The sequence below is a fragment of the Ciconia boyciana genome, chromosome 1 (assembly GCF_034638445.1).
Source record: "Ciconia boyciana chromosome 1, ASM3463844v1, whole genome shotgun sequence".
Taxonomy (NCBI): Eukaryota; Metazoa; Chordata; class Aves; order Ciconiiformes; family Ciconiidae; genus Ciconia; species Ciconia boyciana.
The window spans coordinates 218,534,587-218,548,108 of record NC_132934.1 but is presented as its reverse complement, the minus strand read 5'-3'; the positions used below and the strand labels follow the sequence as shown (position 1 = coordinate 218,548,108).

At 48.4% G+C, this 13,522-nt stretch overlaps 1 protein-coding gene across 1 annotated transcript; it reads right to left on the bottom strand.

The window, feature by feature from the left end:
• Positions 1-6: 6 nt before the first annotated feature.
• PAAF1 (proteasomal ATPase associated factor 1) lies at positions 7-13,500 on the bottom strand. The gene is made up of 12 exons (XM_072850961.1): positions 13,413-13,500; positions 13,288-13,328; positions 12,395-12,498; positions 11,896-11,985; positions 8,134-8,232; positions 7,260-7,410; positions 4,939-5,133; positions 4,247-4,338; positions 2,938-3,053; positions 1,788-1,870; positions 1,281-1,363; positions 7-427 (listed from the first exon to the last, which is right to left on the bottom strand). The coding sequence occupies exons 1-12, from the start codon at positions 13,457-13,459 to the stop codon at positions 350-352; spliced, it is 1,179 nt and encodes a 392-aa protein (XP_072707062.1). The 5' UTR covers positions 13,460-13,500; the 3' UTR covers positions 7-349.
• Positions 13,501-13,522: the final 22 nt, after the last annotated feature.

Sequence of the window (13,522 nt, the reverse complement as noted above, 5' to 3'; positions counted from 1 at the left end):
GCTTTATTTCACTCCATACCGCGGTACAGTCACCTTCATCGCCCCCACCTCCAACATATTTTTATTTCCCGCCCCTCCACCCTAGAAAGAGCAGTTTTCAGCAGTGAAAAAAATTGTTGCCATACAAGATCCTCTCTAACGCCTCGGAGCCGCTCGCCAAATGAAAAATGATCAAAGTTGTGTTATAGTAAGAAATATTACCTGTCACCAAAAACCTCTGTATAGAGCCTGGTCATCACAAGAGCCTCAGAAACTTCTATATACACCACTCAGACACGCTGTACAGGAAAATAAGCTTGAAAGAGCTTATCCTCAACACATCTCTCCACTATTCACCCGATCCAAGCGCTTAAAGGTCAGAAAGTTGGTATCTCCTCACTATCCCGTCTCTGCAGCACGTGTAAATTTGCTTCTCCCAAGAAGCCACCTGAAAAAGAGGGGGAGAAAAAGCAGTATTTAAGCAGAGTCTCTCTCAAGGGACAGTTATAAGTAAAATTCAGGTTCTTATTTAGAGAGATCAGCTTTCTTTTCGGACTTTTACAGAGGGAAGAGGAGGTGGGTGTCTCCTAAAACAGCCTTCGCAGGTTTTAAAGGCCAGTTCAAGGTTTTACCAGGAGCTTAGGGAGCAGGTAAGGGCTCACACAAGGGTCCTTCTGTTAGATCCGAAAGGAGACATGACTGTGTTTTGTTCACGCCAATGAGTTGTGCAGGTTAAATCTCAGCCTCCGTGCGAGGCCGAGCGTTACCTCAGAGAGGGAGAACTGGAGCGGGTTAAAAACAAGAGCTAATTTCCACCAGCACCACCAGGTTGAGAGCCCAAGGAACCCAGGTCACACTCCCCGACCCGCGCAAGCGCAGCGGGGCGTCTGGAAACACAACAGCGAGACCCACTTTCTGGTCTCAAGTCACCAGGGGACAAGACAAAACAGGCAGCACTGCGCAGCCTGCTGTTGCTTTTACCCCGATGATCCTCCGAGCACAATTAATTCACACTTCTTTACAGAAACACAGTTCTGCCAAAGCTACTCCAACAACCAAGCTACTCCGCTGCTTCAGTTTTGCTCCTGTACGATGGAGATAACGCCAGCGAATACCGCAGAGGATTTGTTTATGCAAAACATTAAGATTATTCAGGTAGGAAAAAAAAAGAGCTTAGAAGTCAGCTGTGTGAAGGAACCCATCGTGCAGGCTGCCAAATCCCGAGATAAAGGCAGGTGCCTGCTACCTGGCATCGCCTTTCCCTACACCCTTTGTCTCGGGCGATACACCATTTTCCTTACCTTGTACACAGGGTCGCAGTCAGCTTCTGTGAGATCGAGGACATAATCGAGGTCTTGCTGAACGATAAAGCAAGTTCCATCACCTACATGACCAGAACAGATACCAAGCAAGGAATATCAGCAAATTAGTGAAATAAGCCATGCTCTTAATTACTAACAGGCACTAACAGGTCCATCAGAAGCACCTGATCACGGGGCATGAAGCTCTCAGGAAGAGGGAAACATGCTGTGGGGATGTCAGAGAGAGGGGAAAAGGCTCTAACAGTCAAGATGCACCTTGGAGGCCCTATTCTGGAGGAACACAGGGAAGGTGGGGAGTGGAAAGCACAAGGCAAAAAGCAACCATGTAATACAGCTCCTATTACATCACTTTTTGCCACGGACACTGTCTGGCCCTCTTCCACAAGGCAGCCAGCACTTGTACGCAAGAGGGCAATACCCAAAGACCACAAAACTCCTCGATTCGGTTATACAATTTCTACTGGCACAACACAGCACTCGAATTACCTTGGCTGGCGATAAATCCATCTCGGTACGGGAGCAGCGAAAGCACCGGTGCTCCTGATCTATGGATGACCTGGATTGGAGCGCTAGAAAAAGAAGCGGAAACAAGGGATGAGTATTACGGTCTATAGTCAAGAGCCCATTCCAACGTGCAAACACTGAAAGAAGAATGTGAACTCGTGGTTAAAAGATGCATGAGGAGAACATACAGGACATGGGGACTGGATCAGTGGTTAGCAAAGAGTTTCTGTCCTCTAGAAGAAGACCGAAGTCAGCGTTGGTTTTCCTGCGGATGTTGCCAAAGGATCAAAGTGGGAGTAAAGTGTTAGCAAGCAGATGAACACCAGTAAACCTCCATGCTGGATTACAGACACAGATTATCCTTACCAAGACACAGACAAAAGCTTGGAGCTCACCCAGCCTGAAAGACTCTTCAGACTTTGGTGCCAACCTCTCCAGCCCCCCCCCAAAAGCACCATCTGGATGCCTCCCTCCTCAGAGCTCGCCTACGACACTCATAAAAATCAACTTAGAGCAGCTCCTGCCCTCAGCAACAGCTCAGTTCCAGTCCTACACTGGAATGAGGATCAGGGTAAATGTCAGGATCCCACAAAGACACTTAAGTCTCACCGGTGAAGGAGAGGAAGGGGCTGTGCTTTTGGTGGGAGGAATACTGCTGTTAAGAAGTCTTCTGCTAAATCTGTCTACATATATATGTACACAGATTATATACAGTCACGCAGATATTCATATATAACATTATGTTCACGTACTGTGCATATTATTTTATACATATATATTTAAAAAAGCAATAATCTGCAAGGTAAGGCTACACCAAGAGCACCCCTGGTCACAGATGAAGACTGAAAAGCTTTTCAGTAACTAAGGAATCTGCACAGAGCCTATAGTCTTCTAAGAGACACTTTCCAGAGAAGATCCCATTAGATCACCAACCTCAGCAAAAGTATCCTCCCCAGTGCTCCCCGAGAGAAAGAAATGGCTGCAAGAGGCTCAGAAGCTCACGGTGACATGGCTTGGGCTGTATCCACCCTTTAGAAGGGGCACTGTCTGCCAGCACCCTCAATCTGGCTCTCTTTCCCAGCCAAAAAACTAACTGTCATTTAAATACTTGCAGCCCCAGGCACTCACTCACTTTGTGTTTCTCACATCCAGCTGATATATGTTCCCATCCTGAGTCCCTGCTAGGATATAGGTACTTGAGAGGAATGTGCAGCAGTTGAACGCATCGGATCCGACGAAGAGGAACACCTGAGAATATAGGAACAAATGCAAGCGTCAGACACTCACAGATGAGGACACAGGACACCCAGGAGAAGAAAGCAAGAATTTATTTAGAAGTCAGTACAGTCCCTTCCATGAGCCATGGCATAAACTGGCAAACCTAGAGCTAGGTTAATAACTCCTCAGCTCTGCTCCAAGATGAGCAGAACAGTGCTCCAGGATCAGTTTTGCCAAGTCAGCAGAGACAGTGCAATCAGCGAATGCTCCTGGGTCTCCTTTGGAGAAAGGGTGTGTCACACAGTGACAGGCGAACCGATGCTGAGCTCAAACTAATCTTCAGACACCCACGGAGCAGCAAGGCCAGATCTGCGTGGCAGGTTGGCAAAGACCACTCCTTCCTCCCAGAGCTGCAGTCATTGCTACAGAGGCTGTGAGCTTTTTCCAGGTGAGCCCTTGCCATCTCACTGACCAGCCTTGGTTAGCATATCTGTTCCACCCAAATTTTACTCTCCACAGTTTCATCTGCTACATCGCCAGGAGCTCCTGATAAGATCTTCAGTACCTGAGATCTACCAACTCCATCTCCCTTTGCCAAGAGGATGGAGATGGACTGGTGACCACCTGAGGTCCCCTTCATCCCCTACTTAAATCACCTGCCAGAATAAACAGCAACTTTACACCTTGGCTGGATGAGGCAGCCTGCAGTTCCTGCTTTCCCGATGACATCTACTGGCCGCTGTTTAAATTGTCTTCCCCAAACCTGGGTTAAACTCATGAGCAATTGATACTCCTCAAACCCCTGCATACAAGTCCAGCCAGTAGAAAGGAGAGAAAGCATCCCTTTATTGTACCAGGTTTTAGTCTTTCCTCCACAGAATACACATGGGGCAGAAAAGTGCAGTGTAGGACCTCAGCCAAAGGCAGGCAGATCAGCCCTCCCCTGCCTCCAGCCTGGTTCTGTTCCTTTCTGTGCCCCGTGGTGAATCTCACCAGGGGAATGGAATGGGATTAACACTAACCAGTTCACCCATCTAGGTTAGTTTTAACCTGTCTCAGTTCCTCAGCTCAGTGGTCTGCACAGCCGCATGAACAGCAGCTTACAAACTGAGGAGCTGCTGCAGCAACGGAAACGAAGGGACTGGGGCCCCAGAGCTGATTTTACAGCAGCATCTCCGAGCACTCTCCCAGGCAAGTACTTCGGATAGTCTCAGACTCCTTACCGGCTGCCTGCTCTGCAGTCCCACTCCTTGAAGTTTCTTGTCTTCTCGAGCCAGCAGCAGGATTTTCCCTTCTGTCCCAACCTCACGTTCACCTGACAAAAGGACAATAATTAACTCCAGCAGTGGCTACACAACAAGCCTTGACAGTATCGAAACCTGACAGCTTGGATCATGGTTCAAAGCTGTGCCAGAGGAGGTTTAGACTGGACATTAGGAAGCATTTCTTTACCGAGAGGGTGGTCAAACCCTGGAACAGGCTTCCTGGAGAGGTGGTCGATGCCCCAAGCCTGTCAGTGTTTAAGAGGCATTTGGGTAATGCCCTTAACAACATGCTTTAACTTTTGGTCAGCACCGAGTTGGTCAGGCAGTTGGACTAGATCTTGTTGTAGGTCCCTTCCAACTGAAATACTCTATTCTACCCCTGCTGAACCTATAAGAGCATTCCTCCATACCCTAAGGCACCAGATGCAGCAAGGCAGGCCAGTAATCAAAGAGATCCCAGTCTTAAACTGCTTGATAAGGCTCAAATCCTCCACAGGACTGGAGTGCTCTATTCTGGTGACCCTAGTTCCCTTCCCTAGGTGGCACAAAAGGGCACACAGCAGCATGCCACGCACTCAGGATTATTGGTGACAAACCTAAGTGGTTTGGGACAGGGGAATGAAGATGAATTTTAAGAGTGAGAGCCTTACTAGGAGCTTTTTCAGGCATGCCCAGGTTCAGGGAGCTGTCAGCAGTGCCCACGGCAATGCCGTTGACAGGAGAGCCGCAGTCAGCGATGACACCCAGGCAGGCGGATTTTCCACAGTCCCAGAGGCGGGCAGTGCCATCTCTAGAGCAGGAAAGGACATTTCTTCCCCGATCCACAATGGCAGTGTCCAAAATACCTGCCATCAAAGCAAACGCCATGTTCAGACAGACAGTACAGAAGTCAGATAGACAAAGCATCTAATTTCCCAAGGCGAATTCAACTACAAGCCCCAAGCCACTGTCCCCAGAGTGCCACCAGTCACACAGCCTAACTATGCGGCATGCAACGCGGGGCAGGGAGCCATGGCATCTAGAAAGAGGTGTATGTGGAAGGCAGCAGCTCCCAGCAAACCACAGGCCAGAGTGGGAGCCACAACCCAGCACAAAGGTGAGGTATTAGCAATAAAATGATCGGCAAAACCTCACCTCAAACTGAGCCGATAGCACAGCTGCTGCCGAGTTTCCACCTCCATAATTAACCTCTAACTTGGGCACAAAAGAGCCTGGCCCAGCATGCTTAGAACATTGCCAATTCCAGCTCCGGATAATCCCCAAAGTTGTGTGGGGCAAGCAGCATATGCATTATCCAGCTACAGAAACACTGAAAGAGCAGTCTTTGCAGGTGCTAACAGCCCCTAACGACTTTATTTCACTACGGGCTGTTGAGTCTAGATCTGAAAAATGATGCAGTGTTTTTTTGGAAGGGAACGGTCAGATGGTTAGGAGATTTAATTGACACTTTCCCTACAGAAGCAGTCATTAAACATGACAAGCTCAAATGACAGGACAAGCCAAGCAAAGTGACTGCAGCAGTTTGGGCTGGAGTTATAAGCAGTGAATAAACTCAACTTCAGAGACATCAGGAGCCAGCCAGCATCATTCTGACCAAAGCTCTGTTACACCGCCTGCCACGTTTTGTTTACAGGATACTTGTGGAAAAGTATTTTGAACCCACACAAAGAGATCAGATGAGAACAATGGCAGGTTCAGTGCAAGACAAGTTTTAGAGTTAATCAAGTTTTGGCCAGCCAGCCACGTGGCTTATTAACCTTTTCAATAAAGCCTTGCACCTCATGAGACAGGGAAAACAAGAGCCTGTACAGAGCAGCTGGTTGCTCAGGGAGGAGAATAATTTGGGGCAGGGTTTTGGGCATCTGATGCCACATCCACAACTCACTTGGACTTGCTCACGATCACCCAAGTGTTCAAGTTGGCATCCCTTAGGAAGCAATGACCATGACAAGACAGCACCAGTGGCCACTGTGCTCTGGGCCAGGTGTAAACAAGAGTAAAACGGGAGCCTGCCTAAGCATCATGTATAAATTCACACCACTTCTGAACAAGGGGTCCTGGAAACCAAATCTTCTTTCCAGAGATTAAAAGAGGATCTGTCCAGAAACTTGCTTCATTCACAGCTCTCAGGAACCTTTCTGGGTAGCTCATTTTACATCCCTTGCAGTTCTTCCCTGGGACTAAGACAGTGTCAACTGGAGGAGTTTGTAGTGACCCTGAACGCAAGGAAAGGCACCAAACTCACTGCATATGGTGGCCAGTGCACCCTCTACATGATGACACAAGGAGGGTGAAGAATTTACTCTTTCAGCAGCAAGACCATCAGCAGGGGCAGAGCTGAACATCTGCCCTCGGTACAAGGGTGAACAACTCATTCCAGCCCTTCTTAAGAAAATCACTTAAGTATCCTTGCAGCTGCTCTCACTGTGCCTGCCTCACTTTCAACAGCACACATCCTCGGGGGACGTAACTGCCTGCCTGAGTCCTGCAAGTCCATAATAAACTGCTATATGCTTTTCTGGGCAAGAAAAAAAAAAAAAAGGAAGAGGCTCTGGAGCAACTGAAGGTGAGCAGGATGATCTGGGTGCAAGCAGGAAGCATTCCCAGTGCAGGCAGCAAGGTTACTGAATGCAGGTCAGAGCTCTGGAGAGCTGAGACTGCCCTGGAGGAGGAGAATGCCCTCTGCCTCCACCTCCAGCACTCACAACAGGTTAATGGACTGCATCCTCCCTCTTTTTACCTTAATTAATGAAGAAAACACAGGTCAGTGAGAGAAACCATTTCAGCTGTCTAATACAGCAACCACTGATCTTTTTATTCAAGTTCTGGGAGCTTGAAAGAGATACTCTGGTCATCTAATACAAATGCGCAGCGCAAAGTGCAGCAGGCTGGTGACTGAACATTAGCCCTCGGGTGCAACACAATTATACACATGGCAGATCAAGCATTTTAAAGGCTAAGTACTCTGTACCTCCTTTGTGACCTTTAAACGTTACTACGCAGCTGGCATCTTCTGCTGACCAGATCTTTAGCTGGGCATCCATTCCCCCACTCAGAACCACGAGGCCCGATGGGAAAAACCTGCAACAATTCACATCATACACATGGCCTTCCAATAGTCTCTGGAAAAACAAAGAACTACGTGCTAGTTCCATTGTTATCACCCTTATGCCAAGCAATTTTTGAGCTATGACACTGGAAAACTTGGTGTTTCCATGGGGACAGAGGATTAAGCTCAAATCCTCTGGGTTTGCGTTCCTGCAACGGACTCGACTGAATTCAAGGCAGTCAAAGAGGTAGCAGGTACACTTTGGGCCTTCCTCTGCCATTTGAGTAGCTAATTACATACCAAAGGATACTACATTTGTTTCTAATAACAGGTTAAATGTCTTTATCCTCTGCCAAAGAAGCAGCTGACAGGTCAAGCTCCACAAGAAACACCTTAACTGGGAAGGCAGCTAGCCATGACATGGCTAATCCATCACAGGCAGGAGTCTTTTCTCCTCACCTCTTCTCTGCTGCAGAATTCAGTGCTTGTACCACACAGGTTAGGAGCTGTCAGCTACCTTCTGCACTCCAGCTGTCATTCCTAACTACCCTTTCCCATTTTCACTCTGGGACTCCTCTCCGGATTGCTGAGCACCATTTCCCTTGGGAGAAGTCATGCTTTCCAATAGATTTGACTTAAAACCTCCGAGATGTCAAATTTCAATTAGCTTTTCAATCAAAAGCCAGATTCTCGCCTGCCCTAGACCATAGCGTGCGGATAGCCTGACCAAAGTCACAGCTGAATGACTTCAGTAATGTCACAGACAACACACAACATCAAAGCTAGATGCTCTTACTCTTATTTCTCCATTCGCAGCCTGCCAGATTTTCATGGTCCCATCTGTGCTGGTAGACACGCCAAGCCCTCCACCACTGGAAATATCAAGACAGGTAATCTGCAGGAGGGTAAAAACACCAAACATTAGCTTTATATGACCCTATATATAGGTATTTCTGCTCAAGAGCCTAACTTTGTACTGGGGGAGGCCTGCCAAGTACATCGTTCAGCACTATTATCTCCCCAAGACTCGTTTAAAACAGCCAAAAGAGCTTCCATACTCCTAGCTAAACTGTTTCAGCCTGATAATATCCTAACATTTAAGCAAGGACTTCACAGGCTTTGTCTCCTCACACTCTCAATATGTTTTATGAGATATTAATTAAGCCCTTAAGAAATCAAAAACCAAGTGGATCCTGAACAGCAGGGTTTTTCTAGAGGACGAGGGCAGCATAAAAATAAATTCTTCTCAATTTATCTGTTTACACAGATTGCTGCATTCCTCCTTCAAGAGCGAGCTGCTGATCTGGGCTGACCCGCAGCCAGGGCTCAGACAAGTTGGGTGACTGGAACCTGGCACGAAGCACCCCAGATTTCTTCTAACCGCCACCAAATTTGACAGAGAAATTGTTATTCTCTGCCTGTGACTCTGCAGAGATCTGCAAAGCAGGGAGAAAAAGAAATGCTGAGTCAGAAGCCTGCACAGACAGCAGTTGTATTTCGGGTTTACCCCAGGTGAAGCAGAAATCTGGATTTTTCTAGCAACTCCTGTACACAGATAAGAAATTAGGCCAAGCTGTTCCACACTAGCCCGAGATAACTGGCCAGCTTGAGAGCGCCCTGACTCACAAGCCCACAAGACATTGAGATATTTATGAAGCCAACGGTCCAGCCTAAATTTTCTGAAACACTGACTCAAAACTAGTTCCTTCTGCAGGCAGGCTAACTCCTTATACAGCCTGTCACACTAAGTTATTAACAACTGCCTACTTGGCATAAACACTGGGAGAGCTGAATACTTTTAGAGAGCAGATGTTGAGCTTATATTCTTGCAAAAGGGTAGCCTTTCCCGTGGTGCCAGACATTATTGCTGCCTTTTGGGAAAGGCAGGTGCATTTTAGTTGTGGATAAATGCAGTTGGACTAGATGATCATTGTAAGTCCCTGAAATGTTACATTCCAAAATAATTTAAGATAAACCGGTATTCTAGCCTTGAGTGAAACGATTACAGTTTCTAAGTGACAGAGGTATTTCCAATATAGATCGCAGCAACTCTTAAACAGGCGAAAAACACAACTATATAGATTTTGTTAGAACAAAGGTTAACGCTAGTGTTGCATCCTGAAAAAAAAAACCCCACTAAAACTATCATAACTACATAGTGGAATAGGTGCCTTGTCTTGCAAGATTTGGATACTGAAGTCAGGCTCTATCACCTCCAAAAGCTTCCTAATAATTGTATTTGCACTCCATGGATTAGAAAAAATCACTTCAGTGCAAAAAGCACTGACATGAGAGAAACGCAGGTCCACCATGAGAAATGGAGATCACAGTTCCGTCACCATTCCAACCCCTCACCACCACAACAAAGCAGTTTCCAGCCTTAACTTGCACAGTCCGTCAGTGCGCTTGCACGTCCCAACCACCTGGTCAGGTATGTAAGGGATGAGACTGCTCATCTTCATCCCAGGCTTCAGATTAAATGCTTTTCTGAACAATTAACTATTCTCAAACAGGTCTGGGCTTTGTTGATCCTCTTGCACGTGCTCAGCTTTAGCCAGCCTGAAGAGACAGTTGGATTTAGTACCATGTTCACAGGGAAACCCAAAGATACGAGTAGATCGAGAGACCTTGCCACGAAAGATGACAGCTAGAAGCCTGAGATTTATGGACGATGCCCTCAGGCAGACCAAGTACATAACAGACCTGCATCAATCTCCAGCTGCTTCCAGATGTTAAGGAGGACATCCTATGGCATCCTATTGCTGCATGTGCGTCAGCCAGGGCTTGTGGGGACATGATATGCCACACTTCAGTCATAAGTTCTCCTATCCAAGCAAGAGTCAGAACAAACCAGTCTCCTGAAAAGCTCTGACAGCTCAAGCCACAGCTAATTTTAACAGGGAATCAATACTCAACCTCCGCTTGAAAAAAATAATTGGGAATTAAAACAGGAATTAAAAGATTTAAAGAAGAGCACAAGGTAACAGTTTAGTCGTTACAACAGCCATTAAGTACATTTACGTAGTGGTAATGTGAGAAATACACTGGTAACATGAGTGGCATTTTATATAACCAACCAATCTGTGGTAATCTGCTCCCTAGTTTAAAAAAAAAAAAAAGCCTCTGAAGGTCATTCAAGCAGGAACAAAAAGCCTCACTGACATTTGACATATCCCCAAACTTTCAGGAGGGATACATAAACAGGCAAGGCCAAGCACGAGTGCTCAGAACAAGAGGCAGCAGGTAAAAAGGGATCACTGGAGCTTAGTCCACAGCAGCTTTACTCTCATCTACATATTAATAGATATTGCTTCAGCTGCTTTCCAGAGGAGAGATCTGCAGTGCAGCTGTAAGCTATCACACCCGTTTGACAGCAGACTAAACACTTACGCCTGCATTTCCATTTTGCTGTGCTTTGAATGTTGATTCCATTTATCACACAAAAGGGCAGCTGGGGACTCTTAAGTAGCACAAAGCTCAGAGAAGTGATTCACCTCTGTCTCCGGAGCTGCCTTAGTGCCAAGCTCCGTTTCTCAGCAGAGCCCCGCTTCCTCTTCAAACAGCTGTAGAGATGCGGAATTGCCTTTCTGTCAAAAAGCACCTTGATTTATACCACTTTTGAGCTTCATTAACAGAGACTGACTTTTCAGCTGGGTTTATCACAACAATTTACTCAATAAATCATGAGACAAGTGTACTAAAACATCTCCAGAAGCGCTCAGGGGACTCCCTTTAGGGCAGCCGGCTGTACCTGCAGGCTACACACTCCCTAGTTTCTTGGATCATTTCCACGTAGGGTTAAGTGTTCAGCAAAAGCAGAGACTACTTTCCAGCAAAGCCAAGCTATGCGCTTCTCTTCAGTGAAGGAATGAAATTTCAGGTCAGAGCCAGCCTTTCTGTATCACCGTTCAGTGAGAAGCTGTACTTGTTGCACCCCCAGATTGATGGGGGTGCAATAAGAAAGAAGATTATTCAGCAAAATGAGCAGGACTGCTTTTAAATAAGTAAGAAGTTCATGCAATTTATTTATTTTTTAAATACAAGCTGGGCGTTTCTGGTCTCTGAATTCCCACTAGGTGAAGACAAGTTTATGACACATTCAATTCCCAACCCCGCAAACAGAAATTTATATGGCAAATAAAGACAGACAGCTTTGTTACATGGGAGCAAACAGCTGCTACAAACCGGGGATAGATTTGAACCAGTCAGAGATGAAGAGCTCAGTGCCTGGAACCTCTTATTTTTACCTTGGTGTTTGACACACTAATTCACACATCTTATTCCTTTGCAGAAGGATCTGTCATGGGCCTGAAGTGAGCAGAATTTAGATCACTTGCAAGAAAACAGTCTGAAGAATTTTAGAGATTATTTTTTGGGTGGTAAACTTAACCATGATCAAGTTTCCCAAGTTTCTATGACCTGATATGTTTTATTACCTAGCTCACACACAAAGTCATGCTGCAGGCCACCCCTCAGAACAGGCACGCAACAGTCGGACACGTTGCGAAGTTCACGGTCGCTTCCAGTTATTTCCCACTCACTTCGCAAGGTTACTTACACTTTTCTGATGAATTCTACAAAAAGTTGTGTATGGGGCCAGGAACTTTGTGGACACATTTTCGTGAGGACAAGAAATGAGAATGCTTTTCTAGAGGAGGAAAGAGGAGAAAAAGAAGTGCTGTTAGTCCTACTGAAACACAGAGGCTGCCAAGGCAGAACCACGATCTGGACCTGGCTGTGGTCTCTCACAGCCTGAAGACTGATAGAAGATGCAGTGTTGCGCTCATCTCCTTACACCTCCTCAAGATGCAGGCCCCAAGTGGCAAGCGATGGCCGCTATGGCCTGGCCACCCATGACATGCAACCCCAGCCTGACTATGGGATGCTACAGACTAGCCTCAGGGCACTGCACAAGTGAGAGACCCACGATAACCAGATAGGACCATGCAGGGAACTGGGGGACAGCTTTAGGCTGCTATTTTGACTGGCATAAGAGTATCCCTCCTTCATGTGTGGAAGGCGGTTACTGACCCCCCGCTGCACCCCAGCCCTGGCACCTTGGTGACTTCCCCAACCATGAAGCCCTCGGAGGCAGCGATGTCAGGGACGCCCTCGGTGCTGAGCCCGCGGCGGGTCAGGCTGCCGTACAGGGTCGGCTTCCCTGTGGGGAGAGCAGTCATCAGCTCGGCCACCCCTCAGACCCCAGACCCCCCTCAGCTCACCTTCCCTTCACCCTCCCCTAATCCACAGGGCACCCATCAACCGCCCTCACCCCCTCCTAACCCACAGGGGTCCCCCTAACTGTCCTGACACTCCCCTAAACCACAAGGCACCCCCACAACTGTCCTAACTCTCCCATAACCCACAGGGCAACCCCCAGCCGCCCTCACCACCTCCTAATCCACACTGCATCCCCCCAACCGCCCTCACCCCCTCCTAACCCACAGGGCACGCCCCCCAACAGCCTTCACCCCCTCCTAACCCACAGGGCACCCCCCAACAGCCCTCACCCCTCCTAACCCACAGGGCACGCCCCCAACAGCCCTCACCCCTCCTAACCCACAGGGCACCCCCCAACAGCCCTCACCCCTCCTAACCCACAGGGCACGCCCCCAACAGCCCTCACCCCTCCTAACCCACAGGGCACCCCCCAACAGCCCTCACCCCTCCTAACCCACAGGGCACCCCCTCAACAGCCCTCACCCCTCCTAACCCACAGGGCACCCCCCAGCCGCCCTCACCCCCTCCTAACCCACAGGGGTCCCCCTAACTATCCTGACCCTCCCCTAAACCACAGGGCACCCCCCAACCGCCCTCACCCCTTCCTAGCCCACAGGGCACCCCTCCAACTGCCCTCACTCCCTCCTAACCCACAGGGCGCTCTCAAGCCCCCCAGACACCCCCTCAGCCCGCCTCCCTCCGAGGCCTCCTCAGGCCCCTCAGCACTCACCAGGGCTCCGGCAGCTCAGCCAGGCCTCACCCTCATCCCTCCTGAGGAGAGAAAGAGCGGCGATAAGTGCGGGACAAGGGAAGGGGACCAGGGCTAGGGGAAGGGGACCAGGAGGCCGTGCCCACCTCAGCGCCTGACTCCAGTCACTTTGGATCCGCAGCGTCGCCGCCATCTTGCCGAGGCATCCGCACCCCCTTCCGCCTCCTTCCTTCCCGTCAGCCCCCGCGGGGCGGAA